This window comes from Silene latifolia, chromosome 11, assembly GCF_048544455.1.
Source record: "Silene latifolia isolate original U9 population chromosome 11, ASM4854445v1, whole genome shotgun sequence".
Classification (NCBI taxonomy): domain Eukaryota; kingdom Viridiplantae; phylum Streptophyta; class Magnoliopsida; order Caryophyllales; family Caryophyllaceae; genus Silene; species Silene latifolia.
The window spans coordinates 1,454,468-1,478,487 of NC_133536.1; the positions used below are offsets into that span (position 1 = coordinate 1,454,468).

The 24,020-nt window shown below is 36.0% G+C and overlaps 4 protein-coding genes across 4 annotated transcripts; 2 read left to right on the forward strand and 2 right to left on the reverse strand.

Moving 5' to 3' along the window:
* The first annotated feature begins 625 nt into the window (after positions 1 to 625).
* LOC141612561 (kunitz-type trypsin inhibitor alpha chain-like) lies at positions 626 to 1,219 on the forward strand. Its single transcript, XM_074431371.1, has one exon. The coding sequence runs from the start codon at positions 626 to 628 to the stop codon at positions 1,217 to 1,219; it is 594 nt and encodes a 197-aa protein (XP_074287472.1).
* Positions 1,220 to 11,908: 10,689 nt separating this feature from the next.
* Positions 11,909 to 12,505, forward strand: LOC141612562 (kunitz-type trypsin inhibitor alpha chain-like). Its single transcript, XM_074431372.1, has one exon. It carries the CDS (start codon positions 11,909 to 11,911, stop codon positions 12,503 to 12,505), a length of 597 nt encoding a protein of 198 aa, XP_074287473.1.
* Positions 12,506 to 17,256: 4,751 nt separating this feature from the next.
* On the reverse strand, positions 17,257 to 17,868 carry LOC141612563 (trypsin inhibitor 2-like). Its single transcript, XM_074431373.1, has one exon. The coding sequence runs from the start codon at positions 17,866 to 17,868 to the stop codon at positions 17,257 to 17,259; it is 612 nt and encodes a 203-aa protein (XP_074287474.1).
* Positions 17,869 to 22,747: 4,879 nt separating this feature from the next.
* Positions 22,748 to 23,359, reverse strand: LOC141612564 (trypsin inhibitor DE-3-like). The gene has a single exon (XM_074431375.1). The coding sequence runs from the start codon at positions 23,357 to 23,359 to the stop codon at positions 22,748 to 22,750; it is 612 nt and encodes a 203-aa protein (XP_074287476.1).
* Between the last annotated feature and the right edge of the window lie 661 nt (positions 23,360 to 24,020).

Sequence of the window (24,020 nt, forward strand, 5' to 3'; positions counted from 1 at the left end):
GCAACAGATCATGGACAAAAGGCCTGGGGCCTAAGGAGTTATGACCAATGTACGACTAGAAACAATACCACGTATTAATTCACGTTTTTAATACCACATGTATTGTAGTACAACAGTAATCCTCCTCCTAACTAAATCCGACAAAATCAACCAATCAGAATAATCCTATTTATAGCTTATCCATACCAATTATCCTTAAATAACTTGATAATAACATATTCGAACTCCCAACTCAAAATCTTGCAAACGAAAAATAACCAAACTTGAACAGATGTGACTCGAACCTGACCTGATTAACAGTTTGTCAAGTCTTGTCCTAGTCAATAGGTATCTATGTGTATATAGGATTACTTAAAATAAAAATATATAATTTATATTAATTGACATACCCTAAAATAAAAATATATAATTATGAATAAAAAATGGAGGAAGAAAGAAATATTATATATGATCCTCATTTTGTTTTATTTACATTTTACATATAATTTTTTTTTTGAAAATATAAATTTAATGAAAGATATAGGTAGAAAAAAAATATCCACATTTCCTAAGATTTTGAGGCCACTTCACTATAAAAACCCTACTACTCCTTCCCAATTGTCACACCTTCAACTCCTTAAAAAAAATGTCTTCCTTCATCTTCTCAACCTCAATCACACTAGTACTACTCTCAATCATCCTCCCACTCTCGACTGCTTATCTCGTTGATATCGAGGGTGACCCGATACTTAATGGGAGACTGTATTACATTATCCCGACAACCACTAAGAGCGGTCTTACCTACACCCCAAAAGACAAGGAATGTCCACTTTACATTACACCAGCAAAAACTGAAAATTCACCTGGTACCCCTGTTATTTTCTCGAGCCCTATTCAGAGCCGCAACATTAGCCTAGACCAACCCCTTAGTCTATCCTTTAGAGGCCCTCCTCCTTGTGGGTCATCCCTTATATGGAGAGAGAGTCTACACCCGTTGGCTCGAAAGGTGTACATTACCACCGATGGTGGTGAGATTGGTGCTTTGCCTAATGCTCCTTTCTCCATCCATAAGACTGATAAGTCTTTGATACCTATGTATGAGTTATTGTCTACGCCTCCAGGCGGGAGAACGAGTTATGTTGGATTATATGAGGATGACGGACTTTTAGGTATTACGGAGAACCCTACTATGGTGTACTTCAAGAAAGCCTTCAATGTTCTTGAGTTATCTACCTCGTAAAATATAAGTTTACAATAATTATTATGTAAGATCGTCTTTATTTAGTAAAAACACTCATTTTATATAGTAATAATCGAGTGTTTAGTCAATAAAAGAATCATCATGTTGTATCAATAAGTCCTATCTCGAGTTATGAAAGGCGTTGGATTTTGAATTAATTAAGACAAAATGATAAGAAACTTTTTATTGGTTTTAATTAGTTTAGCAAGTTCGCCGATTTTATGACAATAAAAAATTAATGTATAGATTGATTTTTAATTCATAAGACGAACATTTTACATAATAACATTCATTTATTGATAATAATAAATTAGTGGTTAACTAATACGGAGTAAATTGTTATCTCACGTTGTCAGACAGTCTTATTATATAACTGCATCACGGTTAGAGTTAAACAAATACAATTGATTATTTATTTATAGTGCTGGCTAATCATCTAAGGTAGTCCAAGTTAACTCTTTTGAATAGTTGTTAGTTAGGAGATATCTTGCTATAAAGAAACAAGAATAATTATAGGTTTGAAAATATATGGTGGTCCAGTGTATCTTGAGATGGAACTCGGCTTTTAATTATGCACAAATTAAATTCTTATTTTAGATGACAAATTTCGTCTAAAGATTTCAAATAAGCCTTATGTGACCACTTCTATAGTCAAATGTTACCACTTTTAATAGAGACTACGTGTGCTTTTATAATCATTGCTCAAGCTTGCCTTGGCATGGGTCTACTCTGGTTCGAGTTTAGTCAAGTACATATTTATTTTTAAACATGAACAAACTTTAGAGTACATAATTATTGGAGTTAATATTCCAATAATGTATTATGTATAATGTATTATGTATAATGAGGGCTAAACTACCAAATTGGTAAAAGAAATAGAGGGTGTTGGATAAATTGGTTAAGAAAAGTAGCATATCGGACAAGTTGGTAAAAAAGGTTGACTAAGTTTATGAGGGGAATTGTTAATTTACAACAATAAACCCATTTGTGTTAGATCATATTGGTTCAAATCTATTCGGGTAACTGGTCAGCGTTAATTTGATTAGATCTTTCGAGTCAGTTCAGTCGGTTCGAGTCAATTTTACCCCATCTAGGTTGAATAAAACCTATTTATTGTCAATGTTGACTGAGCTTTATAATTTTATACGGATCACTTTAGAATATAAAATTTGTGATAATAGATGATGGTATCAAGCTATACCTCGCAAGTGCACGACTTTATCGTTGTACACTATTAAGGGTCGATCCCACAAGGAGTTGAAAAGATTACTAATTGTTCTAATCCTATCGTTTAGCTAAGTCGACAATAAGGGATGAATTTGTTATACTAAAGCTACCCAAGACAAAATGAAAATCAAACTAAACAAGAAAGAGGAATGTAAATGAACAAGAAGAAAGGATAAGTTGTAAATCAAATGATTAAAAAGCCTAAGACTCGGTTCTTCCCAAACAATTCGTAACTCCACACAATCAAATCTCTAGGCTAATCACAAGGGTAGATAGGTGAGGAGGTGACGGCTCTAATTAGTCTAAGATCCCCCTCTCGGGTTCGAAATAGGACACTAGTACTACCCACCAACCCCCCTCTCGGGTTCGAAAGTCGGAATCCCTAACTCAATACCCGACTACCCCAAAAACATGCATTTTCCCAAGGTAGTCCAATAATTGCTAAGGTCATTAAGCCCCATCAATTTCCGGGTCATCCCACTCCCTCTCTCGAGGGTCGATTTCAAACGCTAGTTTAGAGGTGTCCTACCCCGGTTCTCCCTTTCGGTCTCAACCAAGGTTAACAATAGGGTCAAATCTCGGGTATCCAAATCACAACCTAACCAACTCTCGTTGGTGGTCAAGGGTCGTAAGTCAACACTACCCAAGAGTCAACCCATAACCCAAGTCATTCCTCTAAACTACCCTCACCAATTTCCCCAAATAATTAGCCTTTATGAGATTCAATTAGTGAAATTACTCATGTTGGGTCAAACCGAGCCCTAGTAGAGGACTACTCACTAATCATGGTCCTAATTGCAAAATAAACAATAAAGATGGAAACTTTGGTCATAAACATGGTGAGAAGATAAATCTTACTACTAAATATGCAACAATCCAACAATAGTTGTAAAGAAAGATGATTTAATCTAATAACAAGGTTGATTAAACTAAAAGACACAATCTTTAACCCAATCAACTCAAAGATTAAGTCTTTGAGGACAACTATCCAAGGATGAACAAATGAAAGAGAAACAAAGGAAAGATGAACAATAAAAAGATGAACAATGATGAAAACAACAACAACAAACAAACAACAACAACAATTTTAACATAAACAATCAAACAAACATGAAAGAAGAACAAAATGTAAAGAAATGAAAATAGGGAGAGAATTAATACCAACTCAATAGCAAAAGAGGAATTTGGATAGAAATAATAAAGAAGGAGAACCTTCAATCTTCTTACAAACCCAAATTCTATTACTAATTAATTGAAGAACTTCTCTAATTAAGGAAAGATTAACAAAGAGATTAACAAAGTTTTAAACTTGAAAGGGTAAATATTCTGGATCTAGGGTTGTGTGTACAAAAGGGTTTAAGAGGGGGTATTTATAGGCTTGTACAAGATTAGGAAGAAAAGAGAGAAAAGCCCAAATCTCGTCTTTCTTTGCGTTTTTTGCGGTGCACCGGCGCCGGTGCTCTACCGCAAAACCGCAAGGAATTAAAATATCCGGCATTTGTGTTTTGCCGGTGGGCATTCTTGCCGCCTCCGGCAAAACACCTTCTTCAGGACTTCTTCTTCTTCTTAGGGGTGTGTAATACCGGTTGACCCGTGCCGGTGCTCCTACCTAGCGGCGAGGTCAAGCTTGTTTTTCACCAAATTCTTCAATTAAATCCTCTATTTGTGTGTTCTACCGGTGGGCTTCCATCTGCAAGTAACACGATTTTCAGCTTTTCTTCAACTTCTTAAGTAATTCTCTGGGGTGTGTTCTTGCCCCGATTTCTCTATACTTGGATCGTTTCCTACAAAGGATACACAAGGTAGCAAGTACGGGCATTGGGCACAAAATGCAAGGAAAAACACCCGAAACCGACTCGAAACGAGTCGGTATGCATGAAAGAAAGAGGGGAATTAGAAGTAAATTAATCGTATATCAAACCTCCCCACACTTAAACCTTACTCGTCCCCGAGTAAGTCCCAAAACCAAATGTACAAAGCATTATTATGATAGATATGGAGAGTGGATGCACAATATAAGCATCACTCAACTAAACTACTACTTAAGCCGATCGAGTATTAGCGCACTCAACGCCCCTTCAACTCACAATTTGACACCCATGAGGGGAGAGTGTCCTATTGCAAGGCAAGTTGGGTCTTGCTACAAGACTTTCGACACATTCATCATGATAGCACGTAATCAACAAATAGAATGCATCTAACAAAATGATCCACTTTCCTCATCTAAGTGGCCGATTTTTTTCAAATAACAAAACACGGTCTTGGTCGGGAGTACCGTCTCAGAAGTGCCAAATGAGGTGCCAACCACCTAAACGTGACTAAAGCAACCCTCGCGTGACCAATGCTCAAGAAACAAATTCGAGAGCGGGGAAAGGGGAGGAAGGGCAAGTCCGCCGAGAATTACAAAACCGACACAAGATTCAACCGAAGGACCCATGACTAAGGGGACCAAGGCAACGACATCCTCACGGTTTTCACTCGTCACTCAATGAAAGAACAAGGTGATTTTTGTGACAAAAAGTAACCAAAATCACTCAACTAACTCAACTAGCGAAAACGTGCCCGCAATCTACTGTGTAAAACCGTCCTATGTCCAATGAAATGCAAACAATGGTAAAATGCACACAAAAATGAAGCAAGGGTTACAACGGGGCTAAGGAGTAGGTCGAAACGGGATTGGTGCAAGCACCGTTTGGACATGTGGGGCTCAAATCAAGAATCATCGACACATCAAATCCCATCTCTTATTGCAACACATGAGACACGTCTATGCCCTAACATAGTATTGATGACCAAAACTATGCAAAAATTGCATAAACCCAACTCAAGTAGGAAAAATTCGATAAAGCTCCTTTTATTTCAACAAATGGTAACGTCTACACCGTAACAACGACTCGATTTCCCAAGCCATGCAAAAAATGTGTAAACCCGACCCATCTTTGGAAAAACATCAATTTGGCCTTTTATTTAGCAACGGCTTTTTCTACCCCTTTAAATGATGAGTAGGGGTGTTGCTTGCCTTTTTTTTTCTTTTTTTTTTCTTGACAACAAACAAATATATACAACACAACTCATTTTTTTTTTTGATTTTTCATGACTTTTTCACTTTTCTATTTTGCTTTTCGTTTCTTTTTCAAAACCTCTTATTTATATACAAAACCAAATTTACATCGAAATCCGACCCAAGTGGACGTGCAAGCCATCCACCGTCACGACCCAAATCACCTCCTACAACACAACTACAAAAACCGACCAATTCTTGATTAAGGAAGGGTGGTTATGGGGATGTAGCTATTTAGGTGGGTTTGCCAAATGAAAAGGCTAAGCTCAAAGGGGGTGAATCAAAAAGGGGAACAATGTAGGGGAGAAAACAAGGCTATTTGGCTATGTGAGGCTCATAAAAACTGATTTTTGCTTCATATCATATGCACAAAAATGTAATGCAATTTCATGGTCTAAGGACGATGCGACACATTTATGCGTAATGATGTGACACGCCTCGCGAGGAGACCTACTCTCGAACCTAGATGAGGGCGGGGTATGAATGTACCCACCCTAGGAGGCTCTACCCTTACCTTTGAGTAGCTAAGTCGAGCCAAAGGTCTAGTCTACGGCCCTAGGTCTCACAAGATCGGTCCAAACTCATTGGTCAAGCCCTCCTTCCTCGGCTAACTAAGAGGCCACGGGTGCGAGTCATGAGGAGGGGAAAGGCACAATTGGGCACATTAGTTCATCATGGGGGGTACTTGGTTCCCTTCCTTGACCATGTTCTTCCTTAAAAGTTTATATACAAACTCAATGCAAAAAGAAAGAAATGCAACATATATTTACATGTGAACAAATGCATGCGGAAATTTAAACAAACATGAAATGAAACGTGCCACAAATTGGCTAATCCTAGCAGCACATCAACACCAAAAATCAAAACGGTCTCCCAAGGAGACACCCAAAGCAACAAAATTCTCATTCTCCTTCAAAATATCCAAGATACCAAAAAGAAAGAATAGTAAAAGGAGCAAGAGGTAGGAAGGATTATACCAAGCGGTCTTCTAGCTCCTTTTTGCCTCAAGTGGTCAATGTGCCATGCCAAAGGTTAGACAAAACAACATATATATACAATGCAATTTTTTTTTTGAATTTTTCAGAAATTTTTCAATTTTTAGGCATTTTATCTAATTATAAGCATTTACAGATATAAACAAATATTCACAAGAGTGGATATTTCCCTCCCCACACTTGAGATGTACATTGTTCTAAATGGACAAAAGCATAGGGAGTGAATAAGAAAAAGAAAGGAACATATTTTTTTTAATTTTTGATTTTTCAAAGGGAAAATAACATATTTTTGTGATTTTTGGTTTTGAAAAATTAAAAAGACATATTTTTGTTAATTTTTGATATAAGAACTCCCTCCCTACACTTATTTATTTACATTACTTCCAAATGGAAATAAATGTGTGGAGGGAATTCAAATTAAAAGACATGTTTTTGTTTTTTTTAGGCCCTCCCCACACTTATTTATAGACATGGGAGGACAATTTAGTGAAATAAAGTAACATGTTTTTGATGGTTTTTGTCATTTTTCAATTTTTAGTTGGTTTTTATTTTGAAAATGCAATGCATGCTCTATTCTATATGCAAAATTTAAATGACAATGCAAGTTATGCTAAGTGAATGCAATTACTAAATGTGACAATATAATACAAATTTGAAATCTAATGCAATCCTATATGAATGCAACTAAATGAATTATCAACTAAATGCATGCGAAAAATTAAACGTGAAGGAGAGAATTCGGATAAAAGGGAGAGATCGTACTTGTTATTTGGATTGAATATGAGGAGCATATCAAAGGCTTTGGATTGAAAAGGGAGGATAATAAGCCATCAACTCGGGGACTAAGACCCCATCTCATCATCATCATCTTCATCATTGTTATTTCCGGTAGTAAAGTCGGAGCTTTGAATCAAATCTTCGGGGTTGAAGGTGAAATTACCTCCACTACCGCCGACACCCGAGAAACCTCCCGTGAAATCTCCACTCATGTCCATCACGCCGCTATCTCCTCCCGTGAAACCACCACCGGATCCCGACGCACCCGCATCACTAGCAAAATAGGGCCGAACTCCCCCTAACCATTGGGCATCATGGCCCTCCGGACTATTGCGAGGTATAGCTTGATACCATCAAGTTTTTGAAAAGATTACTAATTGTTCTAATCCTATCGTTTAGCTAAGTCGACAATAAGGGATGAATTTGTTATACTAAAGCTACCCAAGACAAAATGAAAATCAAACTAAACAAGAAAGAGGAATGTAAATGAACAAGAAGAAAGGATAAGTTGTAAATCAAATGATTAAAAAGCCTAAGACTCGGTTCTTCCCAAACAATTCGTAACTCCACACAATCAAATCTCTAGGCTAATCACAAGGGTAGATAGGTGAGAAGGTGACGGCTCTAATTAGTCTAAGATCCCCCTCTCGGGTTCGAAATAGGACACTAGTACTACCCACCAACCCCCCTCTCGGGTTCGAAAGTCGGAATCCCTAACTCAATACCCGACTACCCCAAAAACATGCATTTTCCCAAGGTAGTCCAATAATTGCTAAGGTCATTAAGCCCCATCAATTTCCGGGTCATCCCACTCCCTCTCTCGAGGGTCGATTTCAAACGCTAGTTTAGAGGTGTCCTACCCCGGTTCTCCCTTTCGGTCTCAACCAAGGTTAACAATAGGGTCAAATCTCGGGTATCCAAATCACAACCTAACCAACTCTCGTTGGTGGTCAAGGGTCGTAAGTCAACACTACCCAAGAGTCAACCCATAACCCAAGTCATTCCTCTAAACTACCCTCACCAATTTCCCCAAATAATTAGCCTTTATGAGATTCAATTAGTGAAATTACTCATGTTGGGTCAAACCGAGCCCTAGTAGAGGACTACTCACTAATCATGGTCCTAATTGCAAAATAAACAATAAAGATGGAAACTTTGGTCATAAACATGGTGAGAAGATAAATCTTACTACTAAACATGCAACAATCCAACAATAGTTGTAAAGAAAGATGATTTAATCTAATAACAAGGTTGATTAAACTAAAAGACACAATCTTTAACCCAATCAACTCAAAGATTAAGTCTTTGAGGACAACTATCCAAGGATGAACAAATGAAAGAGAAACAAAGGAAAGATGAACAATAAAAAGATGAACAATGATGAAAACAACAACAACAAACAAACAACAACAACAATTTTAACATAAACAATCAAACAAACATGAAAGAAGAACAAAATGTAAAGAAATGAAAATAGGGAGAGAATTAATACCAACTCAATAGCAAAAGAGGAATTTGGATAGAAATAATAAAGAAGGAGAACCTTCAATCTTCTTACAAACCCAAATTCTATTACTAATTAATTGAAGAACTTCTCTAATTAAGGAAAGATTAACAAAGAGATTAACAAAGTTTTAAACTTGAAAGGGTAAATATTCTGGATCTAGGGTTGTGTGTACAAAAGGGTTTAAGAGGGGGTATTTATAGGCTTGTACAAGATTAGGAAGAAAAGAGGAAGAAAAGAGAGAAAAGCCCAAATCTCGTTGGTACCCAATCTCGATACCGTATCTCATACTCCGTCATATTCACTCATTTCTTCCCCTTTCATTTTGCACAAGAAATAAGAAAATGATTTTGGACCACACAAAACACTCTACCCTACATACAATTGATTTTGGACCACACAAAACCTTCCAAAAAAGGAAAGAGGGAAGAAAATCCGACTATCATGAAAACGGAAAGAAGGAGGAAATGAGTGAATAGGAGGGAGTATGTCTTTAAATAAGCCTATTATTGTAGTGGTTTCACACTTGTTGCATACTTGCATATGAGAGGATGGTATTAGTGTTAGCTGGAGACGATATCATTTTAATAAATAAATGATTGAGACCGAATGAATATTTGGTGAATTGGGTTTCAACTTTCAAATAACTTTTAAATAGCCGAAAATGGGTGTTTAGTTAATTTTGCATACAAAAAAGAAGACATAAGAGAAATTACAAGTTCTACATTTTAAAAACAGAAATTTTAGTAATTTGTTTGCTTGTAGATATTGTTATTTTTTTTTTTTTGGTACATCATTTTGTTATATCATACATATTATATGTATTGTCCTAACAAAAGGGAAAAATTACTTGTGTTATGTGAATTAAGATTCAAAATTGCAACTTTTCAATGAATTAAATTAGGTTTTGAGAGGGAGAGAAAAGAGGGAATGATGTTTATTTTTTTTTTAAAGTGAAAGGGTAGTGAAAAAAAAAATAATGACTGTTCCGGGAATAATTCTAGAGCAGTTATACGTTACCACCCGTGCTTGTAGAATAACGTCTTTGGTTGAATCCTCCTTGCGGTCTCCTGAAACAATGAGCAAACTGAGAAACTCGGCTTTGGGCCGAGCGAACTCACTCCGACGCTCAAGTCAGTAAACTTAGAGAGATAAGTTGTTGTTACTTGGCGAAGTATATATTGTAGAGAGATAAGTAAGATATTACCAGATAAATAGTGATTCTTAGGTTAAATTGTGGATCTCCTCCTCAATGAGAGTTGAGGAGTATTTATAGACTTTCACCTTTTGTCACGTAGTGGCCAAGTGGCTAGGAGGTGGAAAGACTGATCTACCCCTCGGCCGAGGGACCCATGGCAGGCCGGCGGGCCCTGTTGACTCACCGCCGAGGGGTCTTGGATATGAGTTCGCGGATGTGTGCCTCGGCTGGCTAGTTGTCCCCGCCGAGGCACAAGAGACAGGCCGACAGGTGGCGTCGGTTAGGCTGTCTAAGTCGTTGACTTGCTGTGGATATCTTTGACCTTGCTCAATATGTTGACTGGTCAGCGGGTGCAGAATATGCCCCATCAATGACAATTTATGTAATTGAACATCAAAAGGTGTACAAATTCTAAACTAGCAGATAAAATCTTTGGATAATCAGGAAAATAATTTTTTTTTTGGTGTCAATCGGAGTGTTCATCGTCGATGTATAATTTCCTTGCCATATGCTCTCACAAAAAGATAAGCGGCAGCTGTTTGATGAGATTGCTGAGTTTTTTCTTTGACTGAATAGATCGTCTCATTAATAAAGTCATACGACATCTATAACATATATTAAATAGATGGGATAAAAATCTATAAAATTAAATACACCAACCGTTGTAAATAAGAATAATTTACAACGGAGGTATAAATCCATCCCAACCAACACATTTTTTGGGGGTAATATTGTAATACATCCCTTCGTTGTAATTTACAACGGTTATAAGCAAAACTAATTGAATTAAATAAATGAATTCTCCTTTAAATAAAGATTTCTAAACTTAATTTACCCCGCTTATGCACATCCCCACACATTATCCCCTGAATTAGTCTCTTTTCAATTTGTCTCTCTTTATGTTTTTCTTCATCACAAATGACTGGCTAGTAATAGTAGACTCTACAAATCTTCGAGGAAAATTGAGAAAATCCTAATTAAATTATGGGTAATGATAAATGCAGTTCTTAGAGTTGTATTTAAGTAATCAATAACATTCATATTTGGTATTAATTTAAAAATTACAGATTAAATTACACATAAATCAATATAATTAATGCATATATTAAGGTTTTATTTTCTCTTTTGACTCCTTAAATACTGTATTTATCATTTTCCTTATATTATTAATTAGACAGGTTACCTAACTTTCACTATTGCATTATTGCGGATGGAACAATTATGGAGTATGTTTGAAATAATTACCCAAATAAATCCTCAACTACTCGTCCATTATTGGGTCACATTCGGACTTTTACAAATTCTTGTTTAAAACAGGACAACAGGTATATATCGGACTTTAACCTAAAACGAAAGAAATAAGATTGGTAGCAGAATGCTTAGAAACCAGCAAAAACTTGCTCCATTTATATAAGTGGATACTCCCTCCTATCCACTCTTTTCTTCCCTATTTCCTAAAACGGATTATTCAAGTTTTCTTCCCCTTTCCTGTTTAAGAAAGTTTTTATTAATATTATACTTTTACCTCTTTCCACTCATCAAACCCCACTATATACTTTATTAATATTTAATTCTAATTATTCCCACCTCTCTCCAATAACCAAACTCCACCCATCTCCTTTATTAATATTTAATCATAATTATTCATACCTCTCTCCAATTACCAAACCCCACTCATATATTTATCAATATTATACTCCCACCCTTAATCTCCGTGCCCACTTCAAAGGGGAAAAGAAGGATGGATGGGAGGGAGTATTATTTTACTCGTTTTAATTTTAAGACGAATATGCTTCTTAGGGCCAAAACTTATTGGAAAATTTATTCATACTACCTTTATTACTTGATGCTAACATTTTGAGACCATTCCACTATAAAAACCTCTCTACTAACTGCAAATTCTCACATCCTCAAACATAACTTAAAAATGTCTTCCCTACTTTTCTCAGCTTCAATCACTCTTCTCCTCCTCTCAATCCTCCCACTCTCCACTCCCGAAGAACTCCTCGACACCGATGGCGACCCAATTTATAATGGCGGCCAGTATTACATTACCTCACTAAATATCTATGGCAGTAAGGGCCCTATAACCTTGCAAAAAACAGATGACTATTGTCCATATTACATAACCGCAGATAAAACTGAAAATTCACGTGGTATCCCTGTTAGGATAAACAGTCCTTACAGAACCCAGTTCATTTCCTTCGACCAACCCGTTTCCATGGCATTTACGGGCCGAATGCCGTGCCATTACTCCCCGGTGTGGGGCCGGACTTTTGACCGATATTCCCGAAGGGAATACATCACCATTGATGGTAGTAATCGGTACCGGCCTTTCATTATCTCAAAGAACGACGAATCAGATAGCTATGGCATTAAAGTCGTGTCTCCTGACGGAAACATTATTTCTAATGTTGGATTTTTTGAGGATAATGGACTTTTAGGTCTTACTGAAAATTCTACTGCCGTGACCTTCAAGAAAGCTTTCTATTATGCTAATAATCCTCAATTATCTACGTCTTAAAAGTTAAAATCAATTATTGTGATTATGTATTTATCGAAATAAGATCTGATATGGAGTCATGTCGAATAATAATGTACGTCTATCATCACCCTTGTATGTGTTGAATAATGAGAGTACTACTATGTATTACTCTCTTAATAGTATGTGATTATGTATTTATCGAAATAAAATTCTTGTTTGAATTTTTACGATCTCCAAAACCCTAGTTGGAGCGTATCTTAATAGTATGTACTCCGTATATGTTATTTTTTTTCAGTTGAAAATGCGTATTTACGGAGTATCCTCAAAAATTTGAATTATCATATCGTATTTTTTTAATCAATTACGCTAAAATCAAATAAAAATATTTTAGTGTATTAAATTAAAATAAGAAAAAAAAAATATCAACCAAAAGCTTCAAAATTTCCATAGACATTCCAGAAGCGAACGCCTGGCTCCGCTACTGTGTTCACTGAGCCATTTATTTATGGAGGCAAAGTTTGAACTGTTATTTGATAATTGGTTATGGAGTTATATTATCACAAATTCTCATTTATGGCCATTATTTTTTTTCTGAAGGCTACAGACGCGCTATATGTGATTATTTTGTGGTCAGATGTCACATTTTTACCGTACAAATGTGTCTATTTAAAAATGGTCACATCTGAGCATAAAATGGTCACGTATGACCGTCTGAAACTTTCAGACAAAACTGGTCGTCTGAAGGGAGACCTATGATTTTATTATTAGGAGATTGTGAAAATTCAAATGTCCATTTAAATTTATGAAGTTTAATAGCAAGTTTTATTTGTATTTATTTGAGCTTATGCCGGTCCAATAATTTAATAACCTCGACATTTTTTTTTGGTAACGAGGGAACCCACAGCCGCTACCTTTGGTGCGCACTGGGTAAACCTCGACATATTATATGTGAGAAACTGGTATGAAAATATTTCTCATTATTCTTGATTTGACCAATGCACAGACGGTTCAGTTATTTTTCATTAATTTAATAACCTCGACATTTTTTTTTGACTATACGGTATTTTTTAAGCCGTGTGCCAGTGGCTAATATTTCTCATTATTCTTGATTTGACCAATGCACAGACGGTTCAGTTATTTTTTATTGAACCAAGGTACAAATATTGTGAGTTCATGGGTGCAGAGGGATCGTAAGTTGTCTGAAGAAGCAGAAAATAAAAGATTAAGGGAATTGCGGCGTCAACCGAGCTATATTGAAAGCGAGAAGAAAATGGATGCGTTACGAGAAAGGTTAAAGGAACAATGTATGTTTCCATTTTCCATTTTCCCCCACTTGCTATTCCGGTTGCCTAATTGAGGAAAGAAGTTTGTACTAACTTAATACGGACTACCAAATATGGAAGATGCTTTTTTTTTTGGCGAAAAAAACTTGACATAATGAAAGATAAATGACAACGATTAGGCACCAGCCGATGTAATATAATGAAAACAATTACGGGTTTATAGTCAGCCGTGTCATAGTGCCAAATACAGAATACGGTTTCGCTTAACCCGTGTTTATTAGTTTCAATCAAATATTCAAACAACACACATGCAAACCTTCTCCTCGCTCACTTAAAACCCTCGAACACAGAGTTTCCCTAGAACCACTACTATTCTTCGTCGCCGTCGTCTTTGCAGTTGTCGTCGTCGTCGCTGTCATCGTCGCCTCTACCGTTGCCACCCCCATTGCCTCTGTCATCTCCTCCGTCATCGCTATACCGGGGTCGGCTTATCCTCTTTGAAGAAGTAATAATAAACCCTACTCCTTCGTCTCATTAACTTAATGTCTTTATTTTCTTAGTTGTGATATTATCCCCTAATTATCTTAGGTTTATTGTGTGTTAAACAACACCTATTATTTTAAGTATATTGTGTGTCAGACAAATCTATATTTTTAGGTATACTGTGTGATCATTTATTTGAGACGTTGCTCCTGCTATGTCGACTTAATGCTTAAAGTTAGTAGTTTGTTAATTTCTGGTTTAGATATGGGTGGAAAGCGGAAAAGAAATGATGGGAAAAGGTCAAACGAAGAAGATTCAGGTGATGAGAATAATTTGGAATCGGATACTGGGTGAATGACCCATAGGGTTAAGCCCCTCAAGTTTCAATTGGAGTGATTAAGCCCCTTAACTTATATACAAAGTGAAATCAACCCCTTACTCAAAATCTCATGAGAAATTGATATACCATACCACAAATACAAATATTTAACCTACTACATAATCAAATTACAGATAATAATACAAATAACAGAATTATAATATTTTCTTTTAGAAAAAAAAATCAAATTTGGGAGAAAATGCTAAAAATTTAGAAACGAAAATGAAAATTTTAAAACCTCTGAAAAAACTGTCTTTATATATTTTTGCATGTTATTTATGTTTCATACCGTTAACTTTTATTTTGTATATATTTTTGATAGAAAGATCGTTATTTTTTGCCAAGATAATTAAACCAAGAAATAAACACTTTTGTAGTCGAAATAAAGTCTATTATAAGGGGTTTCTCAAGTTTTTGGCAAATTTAATTTTTCCCTCCTTTTTTTACAATTTTTGAGAATTGCTAAAAAAAGTAGAGAAAAACTCAAAGACATTTTTTAAGAATCATATTTTTTAATTTTTTAATATATATATATATATATATATATATATATATATATATATATATATATATATAGAGTCAAGATCCGGTGAGAACGACCACTCGGTGAGAACGGTGAGAACACTCTTCCTCCCTTAGATAAAGTTAAATGAAGGGCTGAGATTAGATATTAAATTAAACCCAACACGGCAACAAACTAATACTACACTCCATCCTCTTTAATTTCACACACCCCATAACTCAACATGCCCCTGTCGGAGCTCCGGCAAGATCGTCGCCAAACGCCGTGACCTTTGACCGCCGTCACCAACACCATAGACAACAGACCGTCTGCGTTGTGAGTCCACGTCGCACCACTGGACGGAGATTTCCTCTTAAACATCACATTTGCTTTCTCCTTCCCACCACCATCACTTTAAGCTACAAAATTCGTTACAAAACCAATTTGAGCTACATGAAATTAGTGTATATGATTTCTAAATTGTTGTATCTCAAACCTATTTTAATGTATCTAGTAATTAATTTTGTGTATTTATACTAAGTTACATTAAAATAGACGTAAGATACATTAAAAATTGGTGTAGATACATCGAAACAGACGGAAACTAATGAAGGAGACAAACAAGGTGAGGTAGTTGTCGCCGGCGACTTGTCGTTTGCCATTCACGAGTAGGACCAAAGATTCCCTCGTCGACCTCTTCCATGCCACAAATATCGCCGGAAAATCAAGATCTAAAGATGATATCGCCGGGAAAATCGAGATCTGAAGAAGTATAATCGAGATATGCTGGAGTTCAAAATTTGTAGGTTTGGAATGCTAAATGGAGTCCATGGAGGTGCGCCGGCATCCGAGAAGTTCGCGACGATTCGCCGGAGCAGTTAGTGATCGTCGCCGGCAACGATGGAAGGTAGTAGGTGGCAACGACAGCTGATAAATGTTGTTGGAGGTGCTGGCGTGCTTCTGAACTCCGGGTGGTGTCGGTTGTTGTCTGGGTGGCCGGAAATAAAGCAGTGGGTGGCGGAGTAGGAGATGCGCCGCTCGAACGTTGCGGTGGTCGATGTTTGGTTGGTTAGCTGCTGGTTTTAATGGAGATGAATGACGAGAAGAGTTTTGTTATTGTTTGGATAATTTAGGATTATGCTTGTGTGAGGTTGACTTGTGGAAATCCCATGGTTAGTGTTCGTTCTCACGTTCTCACCGAAAGAAATGTTCTCACCTGAGGATCTAAATCTATATATATATATATATATATATATATATATATATATATATATATATATATATATATATATATCCCAAAATATAATTATGTTTAAGGTTAAATATGTTTTTTGTAGTGAGAAATTTAATTTCTCATGATATTTTGGAAAAGGGGTTGGATTACATCTTTTGTAAAATTAATAGGGTTTAGTTACAATTTTTGTCAAACTAATAGGGCTTAATTATCCCAATTGAAACTTAAGGGGCTTAATCTCACGATTAAACAAAGTAATGGGGTTCAATTATTACTTTCGCCCATTAATTTACTCACTTCATAATTCACCACCCTTCATAACTCGAGGATGAACTAATTGTTACAACTAGGGCTGGTCAATAGTGTGAGTTGGCCGGGTCCGGGCCAAGTCATGGGGCGAGCCAGGCTTGGGTTGGGAGACCCGGAACCAGCTCCGAGATTGATGGAAAGTCAGACCGGGATGAGGCGGGCTGGGTCGGGCTGTGTGGCCAATACTCCTAACTCATGAAAATACTTTTCTTAACGACTTTACCAATTTAAGTTAAATCATTTTATACATGCGGAGTTAGTTAGCATTTAACCTTATTGAACAGTAGAATACATAACACATTAATTAATTCAACACCCTCCATAACTCGAGGATGAACTTATTATTGATGATACAACGAGGTACATGCATAAACATTACAATGACACCATGCATGGATACTAACTACCCACGTTTAACTTAAACACAAATTATAAAATAAAACCGTCTAATCCTTGGAGTATAAAACAATCCTTTTTTTAGTTAAACACTCAATTACTTATTAGTTATTACTACAAATAGTTGAGTGTTTTTAAATTTATAAGGATTATCCTACACTGTAAGACGACGGTTTTACATAATATTACCGTTCAACTTATTTTTTAATAAGAGGTAGGTAACTCGAGATGAACTTTGATAGCTTTCTTGAAGGAGACTCTAGTAGGAGAGTCGGTAATACCTAAAAGTCCATCATCTTCATATAACCCGACATTAAAACTCGGTTCGTCAACTGAAATCGAATACTTTAACTCATAAATAGGTAACAAAGACTTATCGGTCTTAGTGATGGAGAAAGGAATGTGAACTGGCATGGGATCTTTGCCGGCGGTGATGTATAACCTTTTAGCCAACAACATGTTGGTGACCTTCTCCTTGGTGTGTGTCCATACCAGGGATTTGCCGCATTCGGTGGGACCTTTGAAGGATAAGCTAATTTGTTGGTCAAGCGTAATGTTACCGGCCAAAACAGGGCTAAAGACCCGAATTGGGGACCCGGGTGAATCTCCATCTTTTTCTTGGATAATTAAGTGTGGACATATATCATGGGTATAGGTAAGACCACCACCACCACTCGTCGGGATAATGTAATATTCCCCTCCATTTTTTATTGGGTGACCGTCGATATCGACAAGATCAAAAGCAGTGGTGAATGAGAGGATTGAGAGTAGGACAATAAGAGTGATTGAAGCTGATGACAAGATGAGGGAAGACATTTTATTTCAAGTGTTGAGTGTGTTACGTTGTGAGAACTAAGCAACGTATACCAGGGTTTTTATAGTGGAATACGAGTATATCTTACAGTAATTAATTATTTATTAATTTTCAGCAAAAAAAAAACATTTTAAAAATAAAATAGGAGGATAATATTTGCTACAGTAGTATACATGTAAAACGTGAATCTAATATGTAATGTCATGGTCATGATAACACCATTAGTCCTTACTATACGCCAGCCCTTTTGTCATGGTACACTGCTAAATTAGTCCTTACTATACGCCAGCCCTTTTGTCCTCGATCCACTGTGTCTACGTGACTCACTGTATTAATTACTCGTACGTTGTTACTGTGTTAAAGTTTTGGTGTAAAAAACGTGGGAATAGAACTTACTCTGCCGACTTAACGTCTTATCATAAAGTCGATATTATTAGAGAATATATTATCATATTAGGAAAGATATTATTATGTATCATAATAATATCCTACAGAATATTAGGAATATTCTTGGATTATCCTTCAAGACGGTTTACTATATAATGTAACCGATTCATTAATAATAATTACCTCATTCAGTTACAATATCTCCCTTCTATTATCTTACATGGTATCAGCCTAAAAATCGATCCTCTCAAAAAAAACCCTTCCGCTTGCTACAATCTCATGTGTTAATTGCCGGCCGGAGATGGTCGTCTTACACCATCTCCGGCGGGTATCCCGTTAAAAATATAGATCCGTTCACCTTTATTTTGTAGTTTTACTATCTTACTATTAAATAATAAAGTCTAGGCCCCACTACAAATTCCCCAACCCCGTAACCCTATTCCTTTTCCCACGTCCCTGCCCTAAGCCAACCACACTACCCACCACCTCTTATCCTGTCCACGATATCCGCTGCCTGTCCACGCCCACCTCCCACAACCGTTGCCGCCCTTGCCATATAACACTCCAGCCGTCGCCATCACCGCACAACTCCAACAAACCCAACCCCGCTGCCTGACTATAATATTAGGAAAATAAATAAATTCTCTATCGTCCTCCGTTCTTCAATTTGGTGCGCCTCTCCCGATGCCACTGAGTTTTTTGTTCACGCAACCACCGTCATCACACTTGCCGCTGTCCATCGTTGCTAAAACAACCCTCTTTGCCATGTTGCTTCGGCAACCGCCACCGTCCTAAACCTCGCCGCGTCTTACCTTGCCTTCTCCCTGTCGCCTCAGGTTCGCCCCAGCAACCAACCCCGCCTCATGGGCCGGGTGGTATGACTTAGACGGCTACGGCCCTCACCGCCAACCATGACTGTCTTGGGATCGAAGTGCCTCGACGTGTGCTTTGTCTTCGGTTTAGTAGTATTGTTTTTATTTTATTTGTACGGTTGAGTTTGCTTCGGCCCTCACCGTTTTGGTGTTTCACGAGTTGCTTCGGCCCTCGTGCACCATGATTTATTTTATGTTTTTTTTATATATTGTCGGTGTTTCACGAGCTGCTACGGCCCTCGTGCACCTTACGTATTAGTGTTGTGTCTCACGAGTTGCTTCGGCCCTCGTGCATAGTTAGTTCGTGTCATTATGTGTGGCTTTTCCAAAGGCAAGATTACGACAAGCGCAAGGTACACATCCGGTGAAAGCGTAGACAAATATCAACTCGGCTCATCGACAACGACGTCATCACCTATCTCTTTTTAGTCCAGTCAAAGCGTCCGTGAACTACCGTTTCGACTGAGGGGGTGTATTAGAGAATATATTATCATATTAGGAAAGATATTATTATGTATCATAATAATATCCTACAGAATATTAGGAATATTCTTGGATTATCCTCCAAGACGGTTTACTATATAATGTAACCGATTCATTAATAATAATTACCTCATTCAGTTACAATATCTCCCTTCTATTATCTGACAATAATGTCATGGTCATGATAATACTATTACATGCAGTGACGTAGTTAGAAAACTTAACCGATGGAATTATAACGTTAATTTTAGGGTCTTACTCATATATATATAGTAAAAGTCTGGTTCTATTTTATTCATCATCGCTTTTTATCTGGGGTTCAATTAACGAGTATGAGTGTTACTACAAGTGTTGGGTTTTACATAGTAAAAGTCTTGAATAATTCTTCGGTTCGGGTCATACATAGTAAAAGTCTTGAATTTGCGCTCTCATTAGTTTTTTTAGAGACTCAACTTTCACTTTTTAAAGTGTTCATATTAAATTCCATTTTATCGATTTCAACATCGAGTTGTTATAACAGAGCTCAAATGAAGTAATTATTCTGAGTAAGTGAATCGATTTTTCGAAGGATTTGTGTTGAGATATTAACAAGGAAAAACTTTAAGTTGATCTTTCCTCGGAAAAAGCTTCACTTTCAAATAATGACATTTTTATTTCTTCATCTTTATACTTGCTATAAGAGCTCGTTTAGCTCTAAACAAATCTTAATCTCAAGCTTGCCTAATTAATACTCCCTCCCATTTATCTGATTTTTTTTATTTGCTTTTATAAATAATTATTTAATTTGATGAGCCTAATAATGTGGCATTTGATGAGCCAAATAAAGAAGCTTTAATTGACCTTAATGATGTGACCTTATTGGGCCAAATTCGTTCATTTAAACAAATAAAAATATCTCATGAAAAGTCATGTGAGAATATGAGACTCACATATGCAAGAACTTGATATGAGGCAATAAAAGTGATCGACGAGATGAAATTTTGATATTCATATTATGGTCTGAAGTTCACAAATGTTACAAATACTGAAATTGTGACCTGAAATTCATAATGTTTACAAATTATGACCAGAATCGTCTTTATTGGATCAGTATTCACGATAATTCAACTCAACTCCACTAATATCTTGACGTAAGTTGTTATAATGTGGTAATCTAGTATGAATGTTGATTCCTAACTCGGTTTAGTATAATACTTTGCGAACTATGATGAGTATAAAAGACTCAATGATTAATTTTTGTTACTTTAAAAATAGTTGATTCATGATTAATGTACATATTTTTTTTAACATGACGCTTTAGAGTTTTTATTTGCTATCATTAATGTCATCATGGATTTGGTCCTATAATTTTTTTTTTTTTTTGTAATTGGCTGATAATAAAGGTACACGTAACCAATTAAGGATTCTAGTGGCTGTAAATAAAATATACATAACCAATTATTTTATTATCTGTGTTGTCGACCTTATTCCCTATAGTCATATCGTTGCGCAAACCATAATTATACCATATGATAATTTATCTGAAGCATAAACAATGATGATGCATATCTTGATTTGGACGATGTTGATTTACTAATAGCTAAATAGTGTTGTTACTTGCCACATATCTTAAAACAATTTACACACATATAAAGTTAGACTTGTAATAATAGGTAAAAAGCTATATATCAATTACGGCTAATAGTGTAGTTATGTAAGGATAATGGTATTAAAAATTTGATTATGTTATAATATTATAATCATTGTTTATAATTGGTTTAAAGATACACCCTCTGTCAGCTATAATGTTTGGTTTATTAGGTTTCTATATGATGAGTTTGAAGACAATAATTTATTTGAAAGTTAAATTATGTTCAGTATCATTGTATACATTGACAAAAATATTTGTTGAGCGTATGGCATAATAATTATATTTTTTGATGACAATACTCAAAGAGTAATATAGTTATGTTCCCGGAAGGAACATTGATGAGTCTTGCCTACATATACGAGACATCTGTTGTGTCTTATGTCACATCATTTACCTGGCCGGATAGATTATAAAAGACTGCCATGGGTTTTTGGCAACTAAGAAACTTACAGTTCAGGTCATCCGGGTTCTTATTACATACACCCGTTTTGATAAACCTGAAGTTTATCCTAAGGAAAATATAAGTGTTGAATCTCTTTCGTGTAAACTTATTAAAGGCAAGACATTACACGAAGACTGATTATATTTAATACTGGAGATCAGAGTTTGATTTTTATATGGGATCGTTAGTCTCCGAAATGGGCATTGTAATTCAGCACGTACATTTAAAATCCAACTGCATTATATGTTACTCACCAAAAGATTTTGTCAATGTACAAAAATGTCCATATAAATTTAGAACTGTGAAAAGTTGACCCGGTCCGTGAAACCTAAACCGTAGCACCCAAAACTGAACTCGATGAATTATTGAAACAGACCCGACTAGATTCCAGGTTGAACCGATGACCGATAACGGTCTTATTTGTCTTATAACTTGAACCAGGGCTTGTTTTAAATTAAACTAGATGTTCGTGAATCCATGATCTAGGTAGTCGAAGAAAAAAAAATTGTGGTTGTTTAAATTAATGTTATCATGTTGAGAATTTGTATAGGTAATATTGATTTGGGATCACATGTTATCATATGGTATGCTTCATGAATTTCATTCATCATCAAACCTTGCTCAACCGTAGTACATAGTACACATTAATTTATTACTCACTTATTCATCATCAAAATATTTATTTGCGATCACATGTTACCAATTTAAGTTAATCATTTTATGCATGCGGAGTTATTTAGCATTTAACCTTACTGAACAGTAGTACACAAAACACATTAATTAATTACTTGGTACTTGATAATTCAACACCCTCCATAACTCAGAGGATGAACTTATTGATGATACAACGAGGTACATGCATAAACATTGCAATAATACCATGCATGGATAGTAACTACCCACTTTTAACTTAAAACACAAATTAATTATAAAATAAAACCGTCTAATCCTTCGAGCATAAAACAATCCTTTTTTTAGCTAAACACTCACCTATTAGTTATTACTACAAATAGTTAAGTGTTTTTAAATTTATATGGATTGTTCTACACTGTAAGAGGACGATTTTTTTAAGAGGTAGGTAACTCGAGATGAACTTTGAAAGCTTTCTTGAAGAAGACTCTAGTAGGAGAGTCGGTAGTAATACCTAAAAGTCCATCATCTTCAAATAACCCGACATTAAAACTCGGTTCGCCAACTGAAATCGAATACTTTAACCCATAAATAGGTAACAAAGACTTATCGGTTTTAGTGATGGAGAAAGGAATGTGAACCGGCATGGGATCTTTGCCGGCGGTGATGTAAAACCTTTTAGCCAACAACATGTTGGTGACATTCTTCTTGGTGTGTGTCCATACCAGGGATTCGCCGCATTCAGTGGGACCTTTGAAGGATAAGCTAATTTGTTGGTCAAGCTTAATGGTATCGGGCAAAACAGGGGTATAGATCTTAACTGGGGTGCCAGGTGAAGATTCATTTTTTTCTTGGATAATTAAGTGTGGACATATATCATGGGTGTAGGTAAGACCACCACCACCACTCTTCGGGATAATGTAATATTCGCCTCCATTTTTTATCGGGTCACCGTCGGTATCGACGAGATCAAAAGCAGTGGTGAATGAGAGGATTGAGAGTAGGACAATAAGAGTGATTGAAGCTGATGATGAGAGGAAGGAAGACATTTTCAAGTGTTGAATGTGTTGTGAGAACTAAGCAACGTATACCAGGGTTTTTATAGTGGAATACGAGTATATATTACAGTAAGTGATTAATTAGAACTTTTTGGTTAATTAGCGTTAATGAGCAAAATAATTAGATAATAAGAGTTCATTTGAAACTATTTGGGTATATAGTGTCCACGTCATCACTTTTTATTTTTTTTCCAATTTTTATATGAAACCGCTAAGAAACCTAGCGGCTTCACTAAGTTTTTTTTTTATATATAAAAGGCAAAACCGCTAGGAATCTTAGCGGCTTATCATATCAGTACGGTCATTTTATAGGGTAGTTGATGGAAGTTGTTGAAATTTGTTGGAAACTTATAGTAAGCCGCTGAAGTTCTCAGCGGCCTTGCTCTTCAAATTTTTTTTTTTTAAATAAAACAGATACAAATGTTCGGACGATGACATTTTTGTAAAGCCGCTAAGTTTCTTAGCGGTTTCATATAAAAATTGAAAAAAAATAAAAAGTGATGACGTGGACACTATAGACCCAAATAGTTTCAAATGAACCCTTATTATCTAATTATTTTGCTAATTAACCCTCATTAACCAAAAAATTCGATTAATTACAGTATTAATTTTCAGCAAAAAAAAAACATTTTAAAAATAAAATAGGAGGTTA